This window comes from Oryctolagus cuniculus, chromosome 3, assembly GCF_051225735.1.
Source record: "Oryctolagus cuniculus isolate XC-2025 breed Fujian yellow rabbit chromosome 3, ASM5122573v1, whole genome shotgun sequence".
Taxonomy (NCBI): domain Eukaryota; kingdom Metazoa; phylum Chordata; class Mammalia; order Lagomorpha; family Leporidae; genus Oryctolagus; species Oryctolagus cuniculus.
This window is the reverse complement of record NC_142869.1, coordinates 82,805,348-82,829,123: the sequence shown is the minus strand read 5'-3', so window position 1 is coordinate 82,829,123 and position 23,776 is coordinate 82,805,348. Positions and strand designations below refer to the sequence as shown.

Below are 23,776 nucleotides of genomic sequence, written 5' to 3'. Positions count from 1 at the left end.
CTGCGCGCCTCTGGCCTCAGAGGAAGGGAAAGGAGGAATGGAGACCTAGCATTTGCTCGGTACTTACCACGTACGGCACGCTTTATAAGCACTTCCAGCCCTGAGGTGCCAGTGCGAGCACCACAGGCAGTAGATGGAGAGCCCCTGGAGTTTAGATAACTTTCCTGAAGGTCACCCAGCTAGTTAATGACTGGCTGGCACTTGAACCTGGGCCTGTCTGATTCCAGAGCCGGGGTCATTTCTGTTTCGCTCCGCTGCCACCCAAGACAGCTGCCTTAGGGCGGATCAGTCTCACAATGTGCAGGGCGCATGGGTGCCAGCGAGCGCCGTGCTCCCGCCCCCATCCTTCATGGGGTCTACTGCGGGGCAGCATTTTCCTGCTTTGGCTTCTTCCTCTGTGACGATTGATCGTCCAGGGACTGCAGAGGACACAGCCCAAACACCTCACCGCAGAAGGTGAGGGGATCCCTTGTGCGACAGCACCTCGTAGTGACCATTGAGCCTTGGCTGAACTCTTCCCTTCAGTGAAGGGAGGAGTTTTTGTTTTGGGATAGATTTATGGAGAAGTTGAGAGGGGCGGTAGGGAGTTTTGCTGTCACTGACATAGCTCATGAGCACAGTGCGTTTCTCACAACTCCTGAACCAACACTATAGCCTGTGCCTCATGTCCTGCTCTGCTTCCGGGACCCCAGCCCAGGTTCCGGGTCACGTGTAGTTGCCATGTCTCCTTAGACGCCGCTTGGCTGGGCTGGTGGCTCCGACTATGTTTGTTTAGGTGACCTTCGTGGTTTTGATGAGCCCTGGCTCTATAGGAATTTGTGTGGTATTGTTCTTGTGGTTCGGCTCGAGTTAGGGATGTCTGGGAAGCACGGTAGTGTCCTTGTCAGCACCCCGAGTGGGGTGGCACACACTGGCTATGTGCTGTGTCTCGGGCGACGTTGGCCTGGCCACCTGGCTGAGGTGTGGTTGCCAGTGTTCTCCGTGGGAGGAGTTATTTTGATTTTCCTCCCTGCTCCTGGAGTGTTCCGTGCCCGGCAATGGAGTGGACCACTGTAACTTACATAGGTCTGTGTGGGTTGTTTGGAATCTCCCTGTCGTCACCCTGTATTTCGGTATGGACCTAAGGGTCACTGACCCTTCAGTGCTGCACGTCTCTCTGATGCAGGAGTACTCGGGCCTTCCTGCCTCCCTTGGGTGCCTTGCTGGCTGTAGGTGAGCCTGAAATGAATTTTTGCAGGGACCAAGTATGTCAGAATGCGTTCTGTTAGGCCAGGCCTACAGGGGGGCAGAAAGCTGTGGCTTCAGTGCCTTAGTTCCCCACATAGGCTGTCAGCCAGTGTGTGGCCTGAAGCCTCAACAAGAGAGCGTTTTCTAGATGTGGTGCTCCAGGGCCACAGGCCTTGTCACTCTGATGGTGAAGAACTTGTCTGGAATTCGCTTTGAAGCAGCGCCACCTTGTGGTAAACGGTGAGTAAGCTTGTGCTCCTATTCTAGGAGCAATTTAGGCAGAGTTGTGACAGATGTGGCCTGTGTGCTATTCTAGCTAACGCGCTTTTAAAGAAAAAAAAATTAAAAAAGATTTATCTATTCAGAAGGTAGAGTCTCTCTCTCTCTCTCATGCACATTCTCTCTCATTCTCTGTCTCTCACACACACACACATACACACACACACACACACACACACGCATACATGCATACCTCCTATCGGTTGGTCTACTCGTCAAATAGCCATAACAGCCAGAACTGGGCCTGGTTGAAGCCAGGAGCCTATACCACCCTGTTCTCCAGGTGGGTGCAGGTGCCCAAGCACTTGAGCCATCTTCTGCTGTTTTCCTAGGCCACAGCAGAGAGCTGGATTGGAAGCAGAGCAGCCACTAGCATGCCAGTGTAGAATGCCAACCTTGCCAGTATAGCCTAACCCGCTGCTCTACAACACCTGCACCAGGAAAAAAATATTAAGTTCTTAAAGAAAGAGGCTTTCTTCTGACTTTGCCTTACAAGCATGATCGAGTTTACACAGAAAAGAAAGTTTAAAGTAAGAAATCTCAACAGTCATTTCTTTTGGCATACAAAATAAATATCTCTAGGTAAGATTTTTCCCAGATTTCTCGAGATTGTTTAATGCTGAGGTCTACAGGTAGAACAGGTCAACATTCTGAACCTTGGAGCTATTTGTCTTTGGCGCAGGCAGGCTGGGCGTTATTTTTAAAGTCTCACATTCATCTTTGCCCCAAATGTTTTTGTGCTCATGCCTGAAATGCTGAAGCCTGTGCGGGGAGTAGCCAGACAGTTTGCAAAGTCCCTGCATGCCACCTGGGACTGTGTCTGCCTCTGGAATGGTGACATCCATCAAAGGTGACTTCACCTGGGTAGATGAGAGAGTTGCCAAGAAGTTTTAAAATGTCATTGGCCCGGGGCCGGTGCTATGGCACGGTGGGTAAAACTACCACCTGTGATGCCGGCATCCTATATGGGTGCTGTTTTGTGTCGTGGGTAATCCACTTCTGTTCCAGCTCCCTGCTGATGACCTTGTAAAAAAGCAGCAGAAGGTAGCCCGAGTACTTGAGCCCCTGCATTCATGTGGGAGACACAGATGAAGCTCCTGGCTTCAGCCTGGCCCAACCCCAGCTGATGTAACTCAACCTATCAAATAAAATCTTTTCTAAAAATAAAAAAAAAAAATTGAGCATCCTTTTTCCTTTTTTGTTGTAATAAATCAATATATACTTATGAGTGGTCATGAGTGATGAACTTTTTTTTTGAGGGGGGGGCAGGCAGAGTTAGAGAGAGAGAGACAGAGAGAAAGGTCTTCCTTCCGTTGGTTCACTCCCCAAATGGCCACTACAGCCGGCACACTGTGCCGATCCGAAGCCAGGAGCCAGGTGCTTCCTCCTGGTCTCCCATGCGGGTGCAGGGCCCAAGCACTTGGGACATCCTCCACTGCCTTCCTGGGCCACAGCAGAGAGCTGGCCTGAAAGAGGAGCATCCAGGACAGAATCCAATGTCCCAACTGGGACTAGAACCCGGGGTGCCGGTGCCAGAAGTGGAGGACTAGCCAAGTGAGCCACGGCGCCGGCCCGTGAGTGATGAACTTTTACATTAAGATAAGCTAATATAAGGCCAGTGCCTTGGCTCAATAGACTAATCCTCCGCCTTGTGGCGCCGGCACACCGGGTTCTAGTCCCGGTGGGGGCGCCGGATTCTGTCCCGGTTGCCCCTCTTCCAGGCCAGCTCTCTGCTGTGGCCCGGGAGTGCAGTGGAGGATGGCCCAGGTGCTTGGGCCCTGCACCCCATGGGAGACCAGAAGCACTTGGCTCCTGGCTTCGGATCAGCGCGATGCGCCGGCCGCAGCGCGCCTGCCGTGGCGGCCATTGGAGGGTGAACCAACGGCAAAAGGAAGACCTTTCTCTCTGTCTCTCTCACTGTCCACTCTGCCTGTCCAAAAAAAAAAAAAAAAGATAAGCTAATGTAGTTGTCTGGACTGTCTCAGATTTCACGTGTCATGTCCTGGACCCAGAACGCTGATAGAGTCAGACGCTGCCCCTGAGAAGCGCAGTGGCAGCTGGTGTGTTAGGAGGAGGCAAGCTGTGGCCACGGCTCCGTCTGCCTCCTCTCAGTGACGTCACAGGCCACCTATGGCACCTGTGAGTGCAATCTGTCCTGTTCAGAATCTGAGGAGATAATGGCTAAGCCGCAGAATACCACATTACTGTTGTTGCTCTTGATCTCTGCAAGAGGGGTTTCTGATAATGGAAGGCATGTGCTGTGAAGTGTGGGCCCCTCCCCAAGGAGGACAGCAGAGGATGCTGGCCTCAACTCTGGTGTCCAGCTGCTGTCCGGCCCAGGTACAACCCATGGTGGGACTCTCGTTACTGCCAGAGGCCACTGTGTGTGTGGCCTGGCCCACCAGCCCCGTGACTGGGTACCATGTGACTGCGGGCTGCTCCCGACTTAGAGATGGGGTTCCTGGCCACAGGGCTGCCTCTGTGCAGATGCTGGAGAGTACATGGCCATGACGGTGTGTGTGGCTCTGTGTGGGAAGCAGGGCTGCAGCAGTGCACAGAAGGTTCCAGAACTCAGCTGAGGGACTAGCCTTGGCAGCCCAGCAGGAGTTGTGGGGAAGGCAGGAGACCGTGTGCCCTGGAGTTAAGGACACGTGTTTCCATTTTAGGTGAGAGAGTCTTGACTCACCTTCCACTGAGCGCTCTCAAAGGAGAGGCTGCCTTTGCCCAGCGCCTGTTGCAGGATGAGCCTTTTGATGTCTGAGAGCAGCATGTTGTGTACAGATAACAGTTTCCCGTTCTCGTTCATTACGTTGCAGTTAAAATTGGGAAGCATGGTTTCCCACAAGCCTCTAAACTCACAAATCTTGTAATTAGAAACTAATCCAAAATCATATTTAAAATGAATTTTGTTTAAAGCTAAAATTTTGCATATTTAAAATATCTTAAGCCTCATCAGTCAGGTACTCCAAGATACCACATTTAAAAAAAAGCATTAAAAATTCTGTAGATATACAAGAGTACTTCAAAAAGCATGTGGGAAAAATAGAAGTAAAAGATAAGCTGAGTGGCGGACACTTGGTACACCCATGTCTTGTGTTGGAGTGTCTGGGTCTGAGCTCCGGCTCTGCCTCTGGTCCTGGCTTCCTGCTAATGTACACCCCAGGAGGCAGCAAGGACTGGCTCAGCTGCGTGGGTCCCTGCCATCCCGTGTGAGACCTGGATTGAATTGTAGGCTCCTGGCCCAGCCTTGGCTGTTCAGGCATTTGGGACTGCACCAGCAGATGGCAGGTCTTTATTTCCCTGCCTTTCATGTAAGTAAGTGTATTACTTATTTTAGCATCAAAATTTGAAATCCATGCAGAGTATTTTAATAATAGGTTCCCTTGAAGGTTTTTGAAGACCTTTTGTATTCTCTGTACAAAGATGGCAAACTTATTCCTAAATGTAAAGCAATTGTATCAATTTTAGAGACTAATTTATTGCAACTCTTTCTTTGTCTCTAAACCTTGCTCAAGTTGCAGGACATACGAATAGGACAAAACTCAGGCCTGGCGGGGTTTATGCTACTGTGTTAGGCCTAGGTTGGCCTCAAGTGAAAAACCATCAACTGCAAAATAGTTTAAAGAAAATAAAAACCTACTTCCCTCTCTCCCTCTCTCTCTCCCTCTCTCTCTCCCTCTCTCCCTCCCTCTCTCCCTCCCTCTCTCTTTCTCTCTCTCTCTCAATCTCTCTCAATCTCTCTCTCATTTGAATGGCAGAACTCCCATCCCATGGCTCACTCCACAGATGCTCGTGACAGCTGGGACTGGGGCCAGAGCTGGGAGACAGGAACTCCGCCCAGGCTTCCCCTGAGGATGACAGAGGCACAATTACTTCAGCCATCATCACTGCCTCCCATGATCTGCATCAGCAGGAAACAGGGTCAGAAGCCAGAGCCAGGTGTGGAACCCAGCTACACCAGGAGAGGAGTAGCTTGAGGTTGATGTGACGGCATGAGTGCCAGTGCAGATGAGTGTGAGGGTGAGGCAGAAAGTTCCAGGTCCTTCCCTCTGCCAGCCATTTTCTCTGTGGTGTGGAGGACATGAGGGTTCCTGTGTAGTGTGAAGGGTGCAGGATGTACACGCATGCGTGGGTGGGATAGAATGCAAGGCCGTTGTGGAGACTGGAGTGAGCAGATGAGTGGGGCAGAGGATTGCTCTGCTCTCAGCTTCTGCATGGTTATGGAGGGTCATGGAGCACCTTTCAGCAGGTGGAGCCTTTGGAGAAACCTTTGGTTTAAGGAATGCAAACTTTATGCATTCCATAAATGCAACTTTAGGAACACAGGATTCCACCCTACCTGCCTTCCCATCCACACTCCCAACCCTCTTCCTTCTCCCTCTCCTATTCCCATTCTTATTTTTTACTAAGATCTATTTTCAATTAACTTCGTACACATACTATTAACTCTGTATTAATAAAGAGTTCAAATAATATGAAAAAAAAAAAAAAACAAAAAAAACCCTGTCCCTCAACAGCTGAGACAGGGCCGTTCAAAGTCATTGCATTTCAAAGTGTCAATTTCACTTCCATAGATTATCTTTTAGGTGCTCTGTTAGTTATCATAGATCAGGGAGAACATGTGGTATTTGTCCTTTTGGGGCTGGCTTATTTCACTACGTATGATGTTTTCCTGTTTCATCCATTTAGTTGCAAACTAAATGCAAACCTGATTTCTTTTTTTTTAACCTCTGTGTAGTATTCCATGGTGTACATATCCCATAATTGCTGTGTCTCTCTGCATACTTCATTGCAAGCTTCCTCTCCTGGTGCCGCAAGGTCCTGATGGACGTGGCCAGGGGTTTGCATCCCTGAGTGGCCATCGGAATCCCTGCATGGTCTGATGAGGTGGGGCTGAGAGTTTGCCCATGCAGCCAGTTCCATGGGCTCCTGGTGCTGTGGTCCAGGGACCCCCCTCAGACCGGGAAAGAAGGCCATCAAGGGTTCTGCCTTCTTGTGCAGTGAGGGCTCAGGCCCTGCCTCTGTGGAGCAGAAGCCCCTTTGCCTTCTGGCCTATTTCCCTAGTTCCTTGGAGGCATTCTGAAATTGCCATTTCAGGAAGGATCCAGACCTCTTTCCGAGACACCTTAAAATCAAGCTTTATGGGCGGTTCATTTTGTTTGTAATGATTTGGTTAATGATTCTTACAAACCTGGTGAAACCAGCTTCAGGTAAATTATAATTACATACCCCCCACTTCACGTACACACACAGAGTTAGAGGAAGTTAGGGCTAGACAGTTCTCCCCCTAGACCACCAGCAGGTGGGAGGGGAACGGGGCCCAGCCTGTGTTTTGCCCCCACAGTGGTCTCTTAGCCACCTTGGGGTGGGGCAGCCCTGCAGCCTCCCTCAGACACCTGGTTGTGCCCCAGCTCTGCCCTGCTCCAGGATTGGTGCTGCCAGCGCCTAGCAGTCGATGTTTTTACCTGTGGCACACAAGACAGTATTTCCAAGATGTTACATGCGTGTTCTCTTGCTGCTCTATGACTACAAACTTACCAGCTTAAAATAGACGTGTTATTGACAGTTGTGTAGGTCAGCCGTCCATGTCCAGCATGGCCCAGCTGGCTCTCTGCTTTGGGTTTCATGGAGCCGAAACCAAGATGGTAGCCTTTCTTCGTGGCGGCTCGGGATGAGATGCCTCCAAACTCGTTCAGATGGCAGAATGCATGCAGCTGTAGGGTTGAGGTTCCCACGTCCTTGCTAGCTGTCAGCTGGGGATCACTCTTAGCTTCTAAGGCTGCCTATATGCCTTTGTTGCCTTCCTCCTTCAGGATGTCAAGATCAGAGGCTGGGGTCCATCCCACCCTTGGAATCCTTCTAATCCCTCCCACCTCGGCCTCCTCTCTCCTCTGCCTGACTCCTGCTTTTAAAGGCTCAAGTGATTATATCAGGCCCACCCCCGTAATCCAGGGTAATCGCCTTATTTCAAGGTCAGCTAATTAGTAACCTTTCTTCTTAGTTCCTCTGCAGAGCCTGGGGTGCTGCCCACTGCAGCACGGAGATTGTGTTGATTCAAGAGAAGGGGAATCGTAGAATGACATGTTCAGAATCCGGCCTCCCAGGGAGGATGCAGGATTTCCAGCCCATCCGCGGCAGGGGCCCGACAAGTCCCTGGACTTAGCAGCTGGGTCTGGGGCCATTCACTTTTCAAACCCAGGGTGTTGTTCCTCCTGAGAGCCCTCACGTCTGAGGACCAGTCAGATTCTTGGACCAGGTGTCTGCAAGGCAGAGTTGCCTCTGTGACATTTCTGGGCAATGCCCTCACCTTGATTGTCATGACTTTCACCACTGAATTGCACTTACCGGCGGCTGTAATGCTGATGAGCAGTGCACCCACATGGGAGACCTAGAAGAAGCTCCTGGCTTGGATCTGCACAGCTCTGACAGTTGCATCCAATTGGGGAGTGAACCAGAAAGAGTTGGAAGACCTCTCTCTCTGCCTCTCCTTCTCTTTCTGTGTAACTCTGACTTTCAAGTAAATTAATTAATTAATTTTAAAAAAAGGCAGTTAACTACCCCTGGAGCCTGTGTTCCAGATTAAAACAACTAACTGCCTTTGGGTGTGGGTGGAAAGCTGCATTTCTCTCCCTCTCTCTGTGTGGCTGTGCTTTAAAATAAAATCCAGGGGCTGTAATAGACTCTTGCCCTCTCTGACGAGGGCTTTGAGAGAGCTCCGTCGTGTCTGGCTCTCAGCCTGGCTAGCGATACCTGTGCCACAGACACTTGTTGAGTAAATAAAGTGATTTAATGCATTGCCATGCTTTAATGTATCAGAACAGTACAGGTGCAGTACAGGAGCAGCATGAGAGGTCACACTGCGTTGGTGCTTTGAAAGTAGAAACATCGTCACGTTCCTGAGTTCTAGAAGCTTCTTGTGCTCATAGTACATACACAGGCAGCCTGCAAACTGACATTGGACAGTCTTTGCCCATGTTGTTGAAGGAAACATGTTAACATCCTGTTTTCCTAGCAGATTTGAGCGCCTCGGTGGCAGTGCATGTGTGCATCTCCACGGTGCCCTGTGCGTTGTGTGCAAGAGTGAAGGCTACCCACCCTTTCCCAGGGCACTCCTAAACGTAGTGGAGTATGGGGAAGGGGGCTCACCGGGAGCAAAGTCAGTAGCCTTCGTACTTGATTCACCATCAGCAGGTGGCCCGGTTTTTGTTTTGGGCCTTCAGTTTTTCTTCCCTGGAATTGCCGCAGCTCTCCCTGCTTTTGAGGACAGATGAGGTCACAGTAGTAGTCATAGCTCAATTTGCACCCAGCTGCTCTCCTACTCTTATTACACAAGGCCCCAGGCCCTTGTACAATTGCTTCTGGAAGTTTCTGGAAGTCCCCAGTGCTCTGTCAGCTGGGGCAGCTGGTGCAGCTGGTGCACTTCCCTCCCACCTCCAGGCGCTGTGGGGCAGGGAAGCCGAGTGCTGCTCATACCAGTCCCTGGTGTAGACACAGTGGTTGCCAGCAGCATTGCAGATTTTTTATGTGCAGCCTCTGTACAGCTTCTCGTGGGAGAAATCCAAGTAAAGAAACCATGCTGGGAGAAATTGCCCAGGTCTTTGGCCACAGCTTTCTGGCTGGATCTGTTGGTTTTACCCTCAGAGTAAATCCTTCCCAGAGCCTCTTACCCCTCCTAGAGTGTGCTGGGGACAGTGACACCAGCTCACCAGCCCTGCCTCTACTCCAGCAGGGAACCAGGCCCAGGATCCTACCACAGAACTCTCCCTTTAGCAATGGCTAGGCCAGCTTTTCCTGTTTTCTAGGCCCAAATTGTGTGTCTTTTCTCCTCTGCTAAACTTTCTTTTGGGGTACCAGAGGAAAGAAGTGTGTCGGATTTCAGAAGCTCTGTCTAGGAGCTGGTGCTGTGGCACAGTGGGTTAAGGAGCCACCTGTAGTGCTGTCATTCCCCATGGGATCAGAAGTTGGAAGTCCCATCAAGCTGCCTGCTAATGCATCTGGGAAAGCAGCTGAGGATGACCCAAGTGCTTGGGCCCCGCACCCACGTGGGAGACTCGGATGAAGCTCCTGGCTCTGATCTGGCCCAGCCCAGGCCATTGCAGCCATTTGGGGAGTGAACAAGCAGATGGAAGACCTTTCTCTCTTTCTCTCCCTCTCTGTAACTCCGCCTTTCAAATAGGTAGAGCTTCTTTTTAAAAAAGATTTATTTATCTGGATGCCTGTCTCTTTAAAAGCCCACCCCTGTGATCCGGCCAATTGCCTCAGTTTACCCTTTGGAACTGGTGACTTAAGGACATCTGCTTTTGTGATAGATTCGCCCTCCACCTCATACCCCAAGACTGCTTACTCATCTTCTGTTTTTCTCATCTTTATGTGAACATTTCCCGATGTGAAATGAAAGCCTAGACCAGATAAAATTGACAGGAACCTTTACTGTGAAAGTTCAAGATACTAAAAAAATCCTCCAAATGATTGATAACCCAAAGTGTCACTTTCCATAGTCCCCAGATGCCGTGAAAAATGCAAGTTCTACTTTAAATGCAATAAGTAGCCTCAGGTGCTCCTGCGCCCCAAATATTGCTTTCATATATATGTAATTATTTTTAACTGAAACACTCAGAAATGAAAAGTAACCCCTGCCCTTCTCTCTTTCACTGCCTGCAGATAAAGCCCAGTTTGGTTTATTTCCACCACTCCTTTTAAAAGATACTCCTTATATGGCAGTTTCTAAGCAGCAACATAACTGTGTGATTAAAATGTCAAAAAGAGTGAGGAACCTGGCCTCCGGGAAGAGTGTATTTGGAGATTTATGTAAAGAGAGAGCCCTGAATTGGGAGAAGGCTGTGCCTTCGAGGTGTGGGGTGGCAAACTTCAGGAAAGATTCTGGCTACTCCTTCCAGGCCCATGTACCCCCTTCTCCAAGCTGGAAGAGGCCATTCTTTTGCAAACTGCATAGGTGGCACCTGCAGGTTCATGGCTGTTAACCTCTTGTGGGCATGTCTATTGCTTATTGGCATTTTAAGAGCCCTTCATAACTTGGAGAGCCCCTTGCCCTTGGATCATATGTTGGGGCTCGGGAGAGTTGCGATGAGGAAATCCATCTCGAGTGCAGGCAGAGTGGGTTTAATTTATGATCAAGAACAACCCCTGTTGATCTGAATTCTTGTGACCTGGGCAGGTTGATGCTCCAGCCACAGCCACTGACCCCTGCCGCGAGCTGACAAGAGCTGGTGATCAGCAGTGGACTCCCTTAGGGGCTTGCCCTGGCTGCAAGCATGGTCTGAGTCCTGACCCATACCTAGAGCATCTGAATCCACATTGTGTCCAGACCCCCAGGGTACCCTGTGCATGCTGAAGGTGGACACGCTGCTTGAGCTTGTGTGGCCATCAGTCGCCGGGAGTGCTGGGGAGGCAGGCCTGCCCCTGGGAGACCAAGCAGCTTCCAGGTGAGCCCGCTTGCACGCTAATACCTGACAGTCAGGTCTTGTTCCTAAGAGCCTCTTGCCTTAAGTCATAGCTAGTAGCCAGAATATCATGCTATCTTGGTAATTATGGTGTGGTATTACATTCTGGTTAAGTGGAGGGGATTAACCTTTTATCACTTGGTCTGTGTAAAAGGAGGAAATTATTTTCCTTGAAGGCAGCTTGTGCTTGGGCATCTGGAGTAGTGTTTCCTTTTAAACAAGGAGCTTCGTGTAGAAAGACGTTGGGCAGTAGTTTTTCTGACAATATGGGGGTTTTGTGGAGGTGGATTTTTTCAGTCTTGAGCTCTGTCAACAAGAAATGTGGTTGCCGGCCAGCGCCGCAGCTCACTAGGCTAATCCTCCGCCTTGTGGCGCCGGCACACTGGGTTCCAGTCCCGGTCGGGGCACCAGATACTGTCCCGGTTGCCCCTCTTCCAGGCCAGTTCTCTGCTGTGGCCAGGGAGTGCAGTGGAGGATGGCCCAAGTCCTTGGGCCCTGCACCCTGTGGGAGACCAGGAGAAGCACCTGGCTCCTGCCTCCGGATCAGCGCGGTGCGATTTTGGAGGGTGAACCAATGGCAAAGGAAGACCTTTCTCTCTGTCTCTCTCTCTCACTGTCCACTCTGCCTATTGGGGGGGGGGGGATGTGGTTGCTCTACTTTTTTTTTCTTATAAATGCTTTTGGGGTGAATGTTGTGCTGTAGTAGGCTAAGCCTTTGCTTAGGATGCCTGCATCCCATTTTGCAGTCCTGGTTTGAGTCCTAGCTACTTTTCTTTTCTTTTTTTAAAGATTTATTTTATTTATTTGAAAGAGTTACAGAGAGAGAGGTCTTCCATCTGCTGGTTCACACCCCAGATGGCCACAACAGCTGGAGCTGCGCTGATCCGAAGCCAGGAGCCAGGAGCTTCATCTAGGTCTCCCACATGGGTGCAGGGGCCCAAGGACTTGGGCCATCTTCTACTGCTATTCCAGGCCATAGCAGAGAGCTAGATCGGAAGAGGAGCAGCTGGGACATGAACTGGCACCCATTTGGGATGCTGGCGCTTCAGGCTAGGGCTTTAACCTGCTGTGCCACAGCGCCAGCCCCGAGTCCTAGCTACTTTTCTTCCTATTCAGCTCCCTGGAAAGTACCTGCAAAGCAGTAGGTAGTGACCCAAGTACTTGGGTCCCTGCCACCCATGTGAGAGACCAGCTGTTGTGGCTATTTGGGGAGTAGACCAGCAGGTAGAGGATCTCTGTCTCTCTCTCTTGCTGTCATTTTCTTCAAAATTAGTAAATACATGTTTTTTTTTTTTAAACAAACCTTTAAAAACAATTTTCAAGTTCAATGATTTGAGGGGCAGAGAGAATGAGAGGGTTGAGCCCATACACTCATTTGAGGAGTAAACAAGTATATGGGCTCAACCCTCTCACTCCCTCTGCCCAGTCCAGGTCTGCCACATGGGTGACAGAGACCCAGTTACTAGAGTGAACATGAGCTTGCACTAACAGGAAGCTACAGTCAGGAGTCAGAGCTGAGTATGGAACCCAGAAACTCTGATGTGGGACACAGGTGTCTTAACCCTAGGCTTCATGCCTGTTTATCCAGGAAATTTTGTCATAGCAGTGGCACAAAAGTCTGTGTCATTGTGTGTCTGTCAATGGCTGTTTAGGTATAGGGGCCTGGTGATACTGTGCAGCAGTTTAAGCCACAGCTTGTGACACTGGCATCTCATATCAGAGCCCTGTTTCAAGTCCCAGCAGCTCTGCTTCTGATCCAGCTCCCTGCGAATATGCCTGGGAAGGCAGCAGATCATGCCCCAAGTACTTGGCCCACTCTTATCCACATGTGAGATCTGGCTGGAATTCTAGGCTCCTGGCTTCTGCTTGGCCCAACCCCTACCATTGTGGCCATTTGGGGAGTGAACCAGTGATAGAAGATGTCCATGTCATTCTGCCTTTAAAATAAACAAATCTTAAAGATCATGCTTGGCTGAAGGCGACCGCTCTTAACTGGGGTGACCCAGCTGCCCTTGTGTAGCCACAGCCTGTTGTGCTGTCTCCTGAACCGGGGATGCACTTTGTCACTTGGGTTGTAGGTGCAGTGTGGTTTTGTCCTCTGGTGGACGTTCCTTCTTGTTTCTCTGATTCTTTGTGGTTCCTCCTTTTTTTACTGTATTGCAGGAAGAGTCTTTACTGCCTAGCAATCCTTGGTTTGTGTATTAAGGGCTAAGCAGCTGTCTGGAAGGTAGATATTGACAGCAAGTTGAGCTGCAGCATGATTGTCTGGGATCTACCATTTCTTGCTGTGTGGCTGTTGGGGTAGCGGGGTGGGGCAGGTTTCTATGATTGTTGATGGGTCTCTTCTCTTAGCAAGTTCTCCCAGGGAGGGTTCCTCTGATCTCTTCCCCCAGGTGAGCAAGCTTCGCTGGCATTGTTCTCACATCTGAGTGGGGAACATACCTTGAACCCACCAGCCTGCTGGCAGAACTGTTCTCAATCAGGATACTTTGATTGAGCGCTCAGGAGTTGATAGCTCTTGAAAGTCCACAGACTTGGAATTCAGCCAATAATAGAGAAGGAACAGCCTCCACGATGAGGGAGGGAGTGCTCTTGGCTTGGGAAGAGATTCGGGGTGGGGGCGATGTATCATGCAGAAAGAGAGTTGCCATCTGCTAACTCCCTTGTCCAGTGCCCACAACACCCAGGGCCACGCCAGGCTGAAGCCAGGAACTGGGAACTCAGTTCAGGTCTCCTGTATAGGTGGCAGAGACCCAGCTGCTTGAGCCATCACCAGCTACCTCCCAGCATCTGCATTGGCAGGAAGCTGGAATCAGGAGCCAGAGCCAGCACTTGAACCAAGATACTCAGATGTGGGATGCAGGTGCCCATGTCCTAACAGCTTGGTCAGACGCCTGCCCCTCACTTTTCCTTAGGTAGATTTTCAACCAGTCGCTGTGTGGAGCCTCACCCCTGCCCCTGCGTTCACAGAGGTCTCCGTGGACTGAACTGAGTCCTTGTCCTGCCTCCCTCAGCATGGGTCTTTTCTGCTGTGTCCAGCCCTACTACTCCTTGGCACCCCCTTTCTACTCTCACAGGTTTGGTTTCTTGTCTGCCCCCTTTCTCCATGGTCTCCTGTTCGTCCCTTTACTGCACGTCTAGCATGTTTCAAAAGGGAGTAAAGGGCAACCAGGGCTCCTCTGCCGTGTCTCCTGGAAAGCACGCCGAGATTCTCGACTGACTGAAAGGGGCAGAGAGCAGGCCCTCTGTGGCTGTCAGCTTACCCCATGGCACAGGGTTTGAGGCTCAGCAGTTTGTGGAGGGCCGTGCTGGAGAACGCGTGTTGACATTCACTTCATGACACTTCAGCTGCCAGTGAAAGTTTGAGGAGATCGGAGACAAGTAGAATGAACAGCCAAGGACTGTGGACAGCTGGGTGGTGGAAGGCCTTGGATCTCTGAAATTTTGCATATTTAGTCTAGATGTCAGTGCTCTAGAAATACTAAGAAGTGGTTCCGTGCATGTGCTTCAAAACTGCATAGACCAGGGTTTGGATTCCTTCTGCTTTTCACTTGTTGTTGCCATAATAAAATACCTAAGGCAGGTCAACTCTATAAAGAAGAGAGTTTATTTAGCTCACGGCTCTGGGAGTCGGCATCAACTGGTGAATGGCAGGACACAGTTCGAAACAGGAAGCCAGAGGAAGACTGGAGTCCCACAGGCCCTTCAGAGGGCACTCACCCAGTTGACCCAAGGACCTCTCACTAGGTCGCACCTCTCAACATTGCCACATGAGGACCAAGGGTCCACCACAGGAACCTTCAGGGATAAACTCAACCCATATCTACACCGTAGCACCGTGTATGGGCCACAGACAAACTGATGCACTGTTTGAACCTTCGTCTGCAAGCCTCAGATTGGGGGAAATGGTGCTTTTCTCCTAAAGTAATTAGGGGTGGATTAGCATATGTAAATGGTTAACCTGTGTGACTGCTGCCTGTATGTATCATGTTCTTCAGTATGTTCCAGGTTTCCTTTCATGTCTGGCATTAATAGTAACTGAGCCTGGGAGCACCCTGGCCTACTCTGTGCCCCTTGTTGTAGGAGGGTCACTCACGGCTTTTAGCTCTGGAACAGATGGAGGCCTGATTAGGGGAGCTGAGGAGGGAGGGATATGGTATTTGATGGGTACACCCATGTGTACCCATCACACCAATCATCTCCTGGCTACTCTGTGCTGAGTCTTCCTTGTGGTCACTGGTTGCTCCTGAGCCTGTGGATGGAAGTCACAAACACTCTGGTCTGGGTGCTCGCTGCAGCCTCTGGGTTGCACTAGTTCCACGTTCCAGCCATTCATAGCAACCGTTATGCATTTCAGAGCCTGCTTTTTTTTTTTTTTAAAGATTTATTCATTTATTTGAAAGGTGGAATTAAAGAGAGGGAGAGGCAGAGGTAGAGAGACACAGAAAGATCTTGCATCTGCTGGTTCACTCCCCCAAATGGCTGTGATGGCTGGAGTTAGGCCAGTCCAAAACCAGGAGCCAGGAGCTTCTGCCAGGTCCCCTACATGGGTACACAGGCCCACGTATTTGGGCCATCTTCTGCTGCTTTACCAGGCATATTAGCAGGGAGCTGGATCAGAAGTGGAGCAGCAGGTCTCGAACCAGCACCGCAGGCAGCAGCTTTACCCACTGTGCCACAGCGCCAGCCCCAGAGCCCACGTTTTAAGAAAGTGCTAACTCCTAGACTGTTTTTGAAGGATGTTTGGGGCAGGTAGATTAGGGCCTGGGTAGAGATCTCTCTAGGTTTAGCTCACTCTGAAGAGTTCAGCTGATCAGAAGCGAAGGTGTCTTGAGTAGCAGCATTGCTGTTGATTGGGGTGGTTGTGAGACAGCAGACGATGATAATAGAGGACTTTACCTCCCCAGGTCCTCAAATTGGGAGGACAGATACAAGTAGTCATCGTACCTTAGGGAGCACGTGGGAGCCGCAGGTGTAGGCAGATTCTGATGCTTGCCTTGGTTCCATTTCTGTCTGCACTTCTTGCTACTTTGTTCTACTACACATACACTATCTACTCCCCTGTGTTTCCCCCATGTGTATTTCTGTGTGGATGTTCGTGAAGTGTTTTAGGTAAAGTCTGGATACTGCTTTGTAGCCTGCGTTCCTCACTTAGATAGTGAGCATATTTTCTCTTTCCCTCATAGCCATTTTCACTTTTTAAAAAATCCTCTTTCTACAGGGTTAAATAAAACATGGAGACAGCCATATGATTAAATACTACGTTAGTCATTTAAAAGTCCTGGTGTCTGATGTTTGAAATAGCATTCTTATTTGTAAAGTACCAGAAGTCTCTTTGATAACGTGGCTTATTTTAAGATGTTGTACATGAAGAGCATAGCTTTCTGGGGACTGGATTTTTTTTAAATAGTAGTATAGATGCTTTTGCAGTGAACCTTTAGATGGCAGCATCTCTCACCATAAATCGTATTTCGAATGGAATTTCTCAGATGCATCCGGTGCTTGAGATGGAAATGTACACAGGGTCCTCCTGCGTCAATTCTTCCTTGTGTGATGACAGAGCTGAGCCTCCCAGGATGGTTGGGGAGGGCTCAGGGCTAAGTAGGGACCAGAGTTGTAGAACTGCCTGGTGTTCTTTCCACTACCCCTTTAGGAATAAGGCAACCAAGGTAAACAAGGGAGTGAGTCTGGACCAAAATATAATGTGATGTTTGAAAAGTGTAGACAGGATAGGCAGACCTATTTTTAAAAGCAACGTAATTTAAATGCAATTCACATACCATGCAATTCATCTATTCAAAAGTATGTAATACGGTACTTGTTTAGTGTATCCACAAGGTTGTCCTACCATAACTCTGATGTAATTTTAGAACATTCTGTCACCTCAAAAAGAAGTTCCATTCCCCTTAGCCATCACCCTACAACTCTGGCAACCTTTCATGCTAGCTGTTCCTTTAGATTTGCCTGTTGTAAGCATTCCATGTGAATGGCATCATATACTAGGATCATTTTGTGACTGGCTTGTTTCACTTATCATGAAGTGTTCAAGGTCTATCCGTGTTGTAGCATGAATCAGTGTTTCATTCCTTTTTACTGTCCAATAATAATCCATGTGTGGCTAGACCATATTTTGTTGTTATCCACTGATGGACCATTGGTGATGATGAGCAGTGCTGTCAAAAAAGTTTGTGTGCCAGTTGTGTGAATGTATATTCATGTAATTGTGTGATCACCAGCCCTGTGGCAACTCCTTGCTGAGCCTTTGGAGCAACTGCATGACTTTTTCCTAAGTGACTCTACCACTGTGCATCCCCAGAAGCTCTGTGTGAGGATTCCATCCAGTCTACGAACTCTATAGGTTTTTCTGAGAAATGGGGCTTGAAGGAGGAAGCGGCCTCTTGTGTCCCTGAATCATATGATGGACTGGCTTCTGTGCCTTTTTGGGAGCAGCTGTGTCAGCTGCCAAGAAAGCCTGTCTCCTGTGCCCATGACAGTCATTGTGTGTGTCACTGTCTCGATAGGATGCCCGCGTCCCCTGCCCACTCAGAGCAGAGCCTGTTAGAGGCTGGCTGTTGTAGTTCTCACCCCTGGACTGTGGAGATACCAAGCCACCAAACTGTCTTCATCCCAGCTAGTGGAAAATTGCGTAAAAAATGTCTTCATCCCAAGCTGTCCGGTTTGAACACGTCAGAGTCACCTACTTGACACATGGCGCAGGCAGCGACAGAGGCCTCACAGCAGATCAGCAGCTTTGGTTCTTGTCAGAGTTTACATTCTGGAAAGCGAGTGCACCCTTTTTCCCCTCGGCAGCTCTGGCAGGGCGTTCCCCAGTGACGTGTGTGTGTGTGTGTGTGTGTGTGTGTTTTCCAGGGCAGGGTTGGGGAGGTCCTGCTCTTCCTGCAGGCATTCTTGGGTCCTGGTGAGGACCCCCAGCGTGCACTCTGAAGCTTGCTTTGCCTCTGGAAAAGATGAGCCACACTCAGATCTTTCCCCCTGCAGGTCCCGTCAGGAAGCCCAAGTATGTGGAAAGCCCCAGGGTACCCGGAGATGCAGTGCTAATCCCGTTCAGAGAAGTGGCCAAGCCAGCAGAGCTCAGTGAGAATGGTAAGAATGTCTTCAGTGATTTCTCCCTGCACGCTCAAGCTTTTACGTGGCGGGACCTCCGTTGCAGGAATGTTTCCCTAGTATGAATAGCTGGAGCTGTCCCCACAGGGTAGGGGACCTAGTATAGATGCAGACACATCGTGTAAGGGCTGAGTCCCCTCTCCTCTGCATCGGGAGCTACCCGGCTTGGGAGACAGCAGAAGTCAGCAGCAGCCTGTGTCTGCGATCATATAGTTCTTAATACTCTGCTTTAGGGTATTTAACAGCAGGCTTTGGCTACTGGAGCTTGACCTGGCAAAGCTTGTTAATATCTTTCTTTACAGCATTGGTGACTTTTTGTTTTAATATCTGAAACTTTTCTTTAGGGGATGTTGAACTAGGGGCAGAAGAAAAAAAATCCAGGTTAATTAAAACCTTTCCATGAAGTTTTTTTTTTTTTAAAGTGAATGGAATTTTTTTTTATTATTATTTTTTTATTTATTTTTTTGACAGGCAGAGTGGACAGAGAGAGACAGAGAGAAAGGTCTTCCTTTGCCGTTGGTTCACCCTCCAATGGCCACCGCGGCTGGCGCACCGCGCTGATCCGATGGCAGGAGCCAGGTGCTTCTCCTGGTCTCCCATGGGGTGCAGGGCCCAGGCACTTGGGCCATCCTCCACTGCACTCCCTGGCCACAGCAGAGAACTGGCCTGGAAGAGGGGCAACCAGGACAAAATCCAGCGTCCCAACTGGGACTAGAACCCGGTGTGCCAGCGCCGCAAGGCGGAGGATTAGCCTAGAGAGCCGCGGCGCCGGCTCCATGAAGTTGTTTTGTGTTTTCTTCTATGTTTGAAAATATGTTTGGTAGGATCACATCCTTGCAGCGTTTACTCGATATATATTACCAACTCTTGGTTTTTAAAATCCATTCAGGACTTTGCCCATTTTCCCCTCTGAGGAGCCTCTGCCTGCGTGTTCTGGGGCCTCTGGTTTGGGTGTGTGAGCTTGGCTTGTACAAGGGAGCCTGTTTGACCCTCAGTTTAGGTGAAAGAGAGCTTGGGGAAGAAAACTCACCCACTTTGGAACACTGGGATCCCTCCTCTGCATCCTTGGGGCTGGGGATACAGCCCCTTGTATTCTAACCACATGTGTGCATTTGGTGCCCCTGGTGATGTACGGTAGAGGGCAGGAAGGAAGGAGCATGTGGTGGGAAGACGGAGCGTTAGTAGCGGCTTTGGGAATATAGCTGGAAAGGAGCCGACCTGGGGACACTGTGCTGAAAATCAGGAAGAGAAGAGGAGCTTGGGCCAGGGTGGGGGAGAGATGGTGCAGGGCACAATGGGCAGGCGAGAGGTGCTATTGCAGGCATGAGAACGGCCACCTGTCCTTTGTGCCTGGGCCCCCTCTTGTGCGGGCTGCATCAGAGGACTTGTTCCAAGGAGGGCACAGCACCAGCGTGCATGACAAAGGTGGTGTGTGGTGAGGTCAGCCTTCCGCGACTGTAGGAGGCCTTTCTGGGTTGTGAATTCACATGTGCAGCAGGTCTCTGTTCTCTCTCATTTCTCTTCAGTGTGTCAAAAGGAAAATCAGACCTGTTCCTCTGAAATGAGCATCAGTCACCGAGTGTTCCAGGCTGTCTGCCCATTTTGGGTTGCTCTGCCACGCCTTCCCCTTTGCAGTCCTGTGGGTGATGATCCTGACAATTTGGCCAGCCAGTGCTTCATGATGTAACCCTTAACCTCCCTGGCTGCCTAGGAGGATTGTCCAGGCCCTGTGTAGGGTTGAGGACATCTTCATCTTCTGGTGTGGGAGTGGGGCGGGAGAAGGAATTTAGGATTTTGATTGTGCAAAGAAAGGAGGTTATAAATAGTTCCTGTTGTCAGCTCTCCTCCCCTTGTCCAAGGCAGAGCTGGCTCCCTTTCTTGGCAAGATGAGGCGTTCTGGGGCTTGGCTGTGCACTGAGTGGAATTCACACGCAGTCCTTGGTCTTGCTGGCACCACTGAAGTTTGCACATGTGCTCTCTCCTGAGACCCAAGTGCTGTGATTTGGCGCCATGATGCGTGTGGGCTGTGCACACAGGCCCAGAGGTTTCCGTTTCACCCCAAATTAAGAGGCCGGGTGCATTTTCATCTTTGTAGGTGTGTGGGGAAGGCATGTGGCTTGTGTTCATGGGTGCATGGTCATGTGTGAAGGTCGCCGTGACATCAAAGGGAGCTCTCTGGTCTTTGGTTGATGAAGAGACGGTTGCCTAACAGAATTGAACTTGACAATTAATGAAGAGTGAGGTGTTCTGTAACCCTTATGGAATCCTTTACGTTTCAGTGGAGTTAATTAAGACATCCGTATTAAAGGGTAGATTTTTGTATGGAGGACATTGAACCTAAAGGAAAGGTTCAAGCCAACAAGAACTAATCAAGGGTAAAAATTGGCTCAGGCACATACAGGTGCATCATGGTCAAGCCCTAATTTATAGGATTTGTATTGGCATCATGACTTGGTTTTCCTTTAAAATTTGGTCTTCTGTTTTGAGTACTTCCAATGGACATTCTTAAGTAATTCTTTTTTTTTTTTAAGATTATTTATTTATTTGAAAGGCGGAGTTACAGAGAGGCAGAGGCAGAGAGAGAGAGATCTTCCACCTGCTGGTTCACTCCCCAGATGGCTGCAACAGCCAGAGCTGGACCGATCGGAAGCCAGGAGCTTGGAGCTTCCTCTGGGTCTCCCATGTGGGTGCAGGGGCCCAAGGACCAGCACCATCTTCCACTGCCCTCCCAGGCCATAGCAGAGAGCTGGATTGGAAGTGGAGCAGCCAGGACTCAAACTGGCGCCTACATGGGATGCCAGCACTTCAGGCTTTACCCCCTATGCCACAGCACTGGCCCCCTTAGGTAATTCTTGAACACTCTTTTCCTGGTGCTGTCAGTAATTGCATGACAATTTTCACCCAACAAAGCCCATTGAAAACCACTCCTTGTGAAATGCTTTTGAAATTTTGTGAAATATTGAAGATTTGTGAAATACCAAGTTATTCCTAAATATTTAAAATACTCTTTCCAAAGGGGCCATCAAAGAAGGGTGTACTTTTCTCTAAAAGGAGGGGAGAACTTCCACTTTGCTTGTGGCCTTGTCCAAATACTGAAAGGAGATTGTGGTCACAAAAGGCTTCCAAGCCTTGGCAGCTTGGATGATCACTGATGTCATAAATAAGAGTGTTAATTGTTAAATGAATACCAGAAGTCACTGTGCACCTACTCCCCACATAGGACTGTGATCCTTAATGAGATGTACTATGAGAATTAACTGCAAAACTTTTTCTCAAGCTCTACTTTATATGTTGTGTGTGTGTGTGGGTACAACTGTTGAATTCTTTACTAGCATAGAGTTGGTCTTCTGTATATAAAATTAAATGAAAAATTAATCTTAATGAAGAATGGTATGGGAGAGGGAGTAGGAGGTGGGATGAGAATTGGGGGGGGGGGCAGGTATGAGGGGAAGAACCACTATATTCCAAAAGTTGTACCTATGAAATTTGCATTCATTAAACAAAAGCTTTTATAAAAAAATTCTTTTCAGACTGTAGTGTCTTGTTTTTGCTCTAGTGGTCATGCAACACCAGAAATTGGTAATTGTTAACTCCCTGAAATTTAAATCAAAATAAAAGAAAATCAAGGACCATTTTGAATTTGCTTATTAGTTTATAAGTGAATGTAGGAAGGGGTCTTTATCAAGTTAGTAGAAAATGCACATTTTGAAAAAATTATGAGTTTCAAATTTCAGGGGCACCAAAATAGACTTGTCTTTTTCCATGAACTTTTCAAAGTGCCCACTGTAGGCCAATTTCATGTTTCAGCCATCTGAGAAGCTAAGAAAGAACCTTTTTTTTAAAGTTTACCTGGAAACATTTTTTTAAGAAAAGGAATTTCGGAATTGTAAACTATTTTTGAAACCCAGTGTTTTCTACTCTGTAAAAAAAAAGTGACTTAATAAGGTCATCAAACAAAAATACAAATCCCTTTTTCCTATCAGATAGTCTTAATAAGCTGTGTGTCATACAGAATGAGCTCTTTATAAATGAGCTTCCTTCTGTTAAACAATTGTAATTGTTTAGGGGAAAAATGTCATCTTGCCACAAAACAGTACCTCTCCCTAAGGGGGAACCTTAGATACATTAGAGATAAATATTAAATTATAACATGATTCACAGCCTTTTTTTAAAAAATTAGGAGCAGTCCATTTAGCTTTGCTTCATATATCATTAGCAACTTGAGCAACCTTTGGGGGAGGGATGAGAAAGTTTTTAGGCTCATGAGTCACTGCTCAGGGAAGATCAATCTCAAATCATTATGAAACTTGTTATCTGTAAGTATGGTTAGCCAATAAAATTACCATATGTGAAAAATAGCATAATTTGGCTGGCGCCGTGGCTCAATAGGCTAATCCTCCACCTAGCGGCGCCGGCACACCGGGTTCTAGTCCCGGTCTGGGCGCCGGATTCTGTCCCGGTTGCCCCTCTTCCAGGCCAGCTCTCTGCTGTGGCCCGGGAGTGCAGTGGAGGATGGCCCAAGTACTTGGGCCCTGCACCCCATGGGAGACCAGGAGAAGCACCTGGCTCCTGCCTTTGGATCAGCGCGATGCGCCAGCCACAGCCCGCCAGCCATGGCGGCCATTGGAGTGTGAACCAACGGCAAAAGGAAGACCTTTCTCTCTGTCTCTCTCTCTCTCTCTCTCTCTCTCTCTCTCTCACTGTCCACTCTGCCTGTCAAAAAAAAAAAAAGGAATAATTTAACATCAAACTATCTTATTAGGAGGAAAGGGTATATAGATTTAGATATAGATTTAAATAAATATTTTACTGATGCCTTTCTTTAAAAAAGGATTTATTTATTTATTTGAAAGACAGAGTGATAAAGATACAGAGACGGAAGAGAAGAGAATCTTCCATCTGCTGTTTATTCCCCAGATGGCCACAACAACTAGGACTGGTCCAGGCCAAAGCCAGGAGCCTGGAGCTCCATCTAAGCCTCCCACGTTGTTGTCAGGGGCCCAAGTACTGGGCCATCTTCTGCTGATTTTCTAGGTGCATTAGCAGGGAGCTGGACCTGAAGCAGAACAGTGGGACTCAAACTAGCACTCTGATATGAATGCTGGTGTTGGCAGGCAGCAGCTTAGCTTACTGTGTCATGATGCTGCCTCTTGTGCCTTATTTTGATTACTCTTTCAGACATTCAAAATTATGCAGGAAATTAAAGAAGTATAAACAAACGTGGCACTTATCTACCCACTTCTGAGTTTAAAATCTAACTACGTATATCCTGATTATATTCTTCCTTTCTCAGGAGTTAACCCCAGTCCTATTTTATCTTTGGCTTTCAGCTTCTTAGAATGGTGATGCATCTTTCAACCAATGGTTGAATGTTTAGTTAGATGAAGTACAGAGAGGCAGCTTCCCTGGTATGTGGGTGGTGACAGAGGTAGCATGTCCATTCTTTCTGCATTTCCTTGAATAAATACTAGTTGAGTTTTGTGAAGAGCACTATACTGGATGCTATTTCAGATGGGTTATCAAGCACAGGATCTTTTTGCACAGAGCCATAGGGTCTGGTAGAGGATTAAGGACCTGTAAAGACAGAGTGACTGTCATACAAGGGGAGAACTAATACTGACTTAGCTTTGGGATAACTTTGGAGTTCAGCAGATGGAGATCTAGAGCATCAAAAGATTTCCTCC

The 23,776-nt window shown here is 48.7% G+C and overlaps 1 protein-coding gene across 20 annotated transcripts in view; it reads left to right on the top strand.

The window, feature by feature from the left end:
• Window positions 1–23,776, top strand: part of TANC1 (tetratricopeptide repeat, ankyrin repeat and coiled-coil containing 1) — a 246,689-nt gene that overhangs the window by 139,320 nt on the left and 83,593 nt on the right. For 14 of the 20 annotated variants that reach the window (XM_051849489.3, XM_089328272.1, XM_089328273.1 and 11 more), the window contains one exon: window positions 17,967–18,071. The exons of the other annotated variants lie outside the window; for them this stretch is intronic. In XM_051849489.3, the coding sequence (XP_051705449.2) occupies window positions 17,967–18,071 (105 nt within the window). The remainder of the gene's footprint in view (window positions 1–17,966; window positions 18,072–23,776) is intronic. 20 annotated transcript variants of the gene reach the window in all.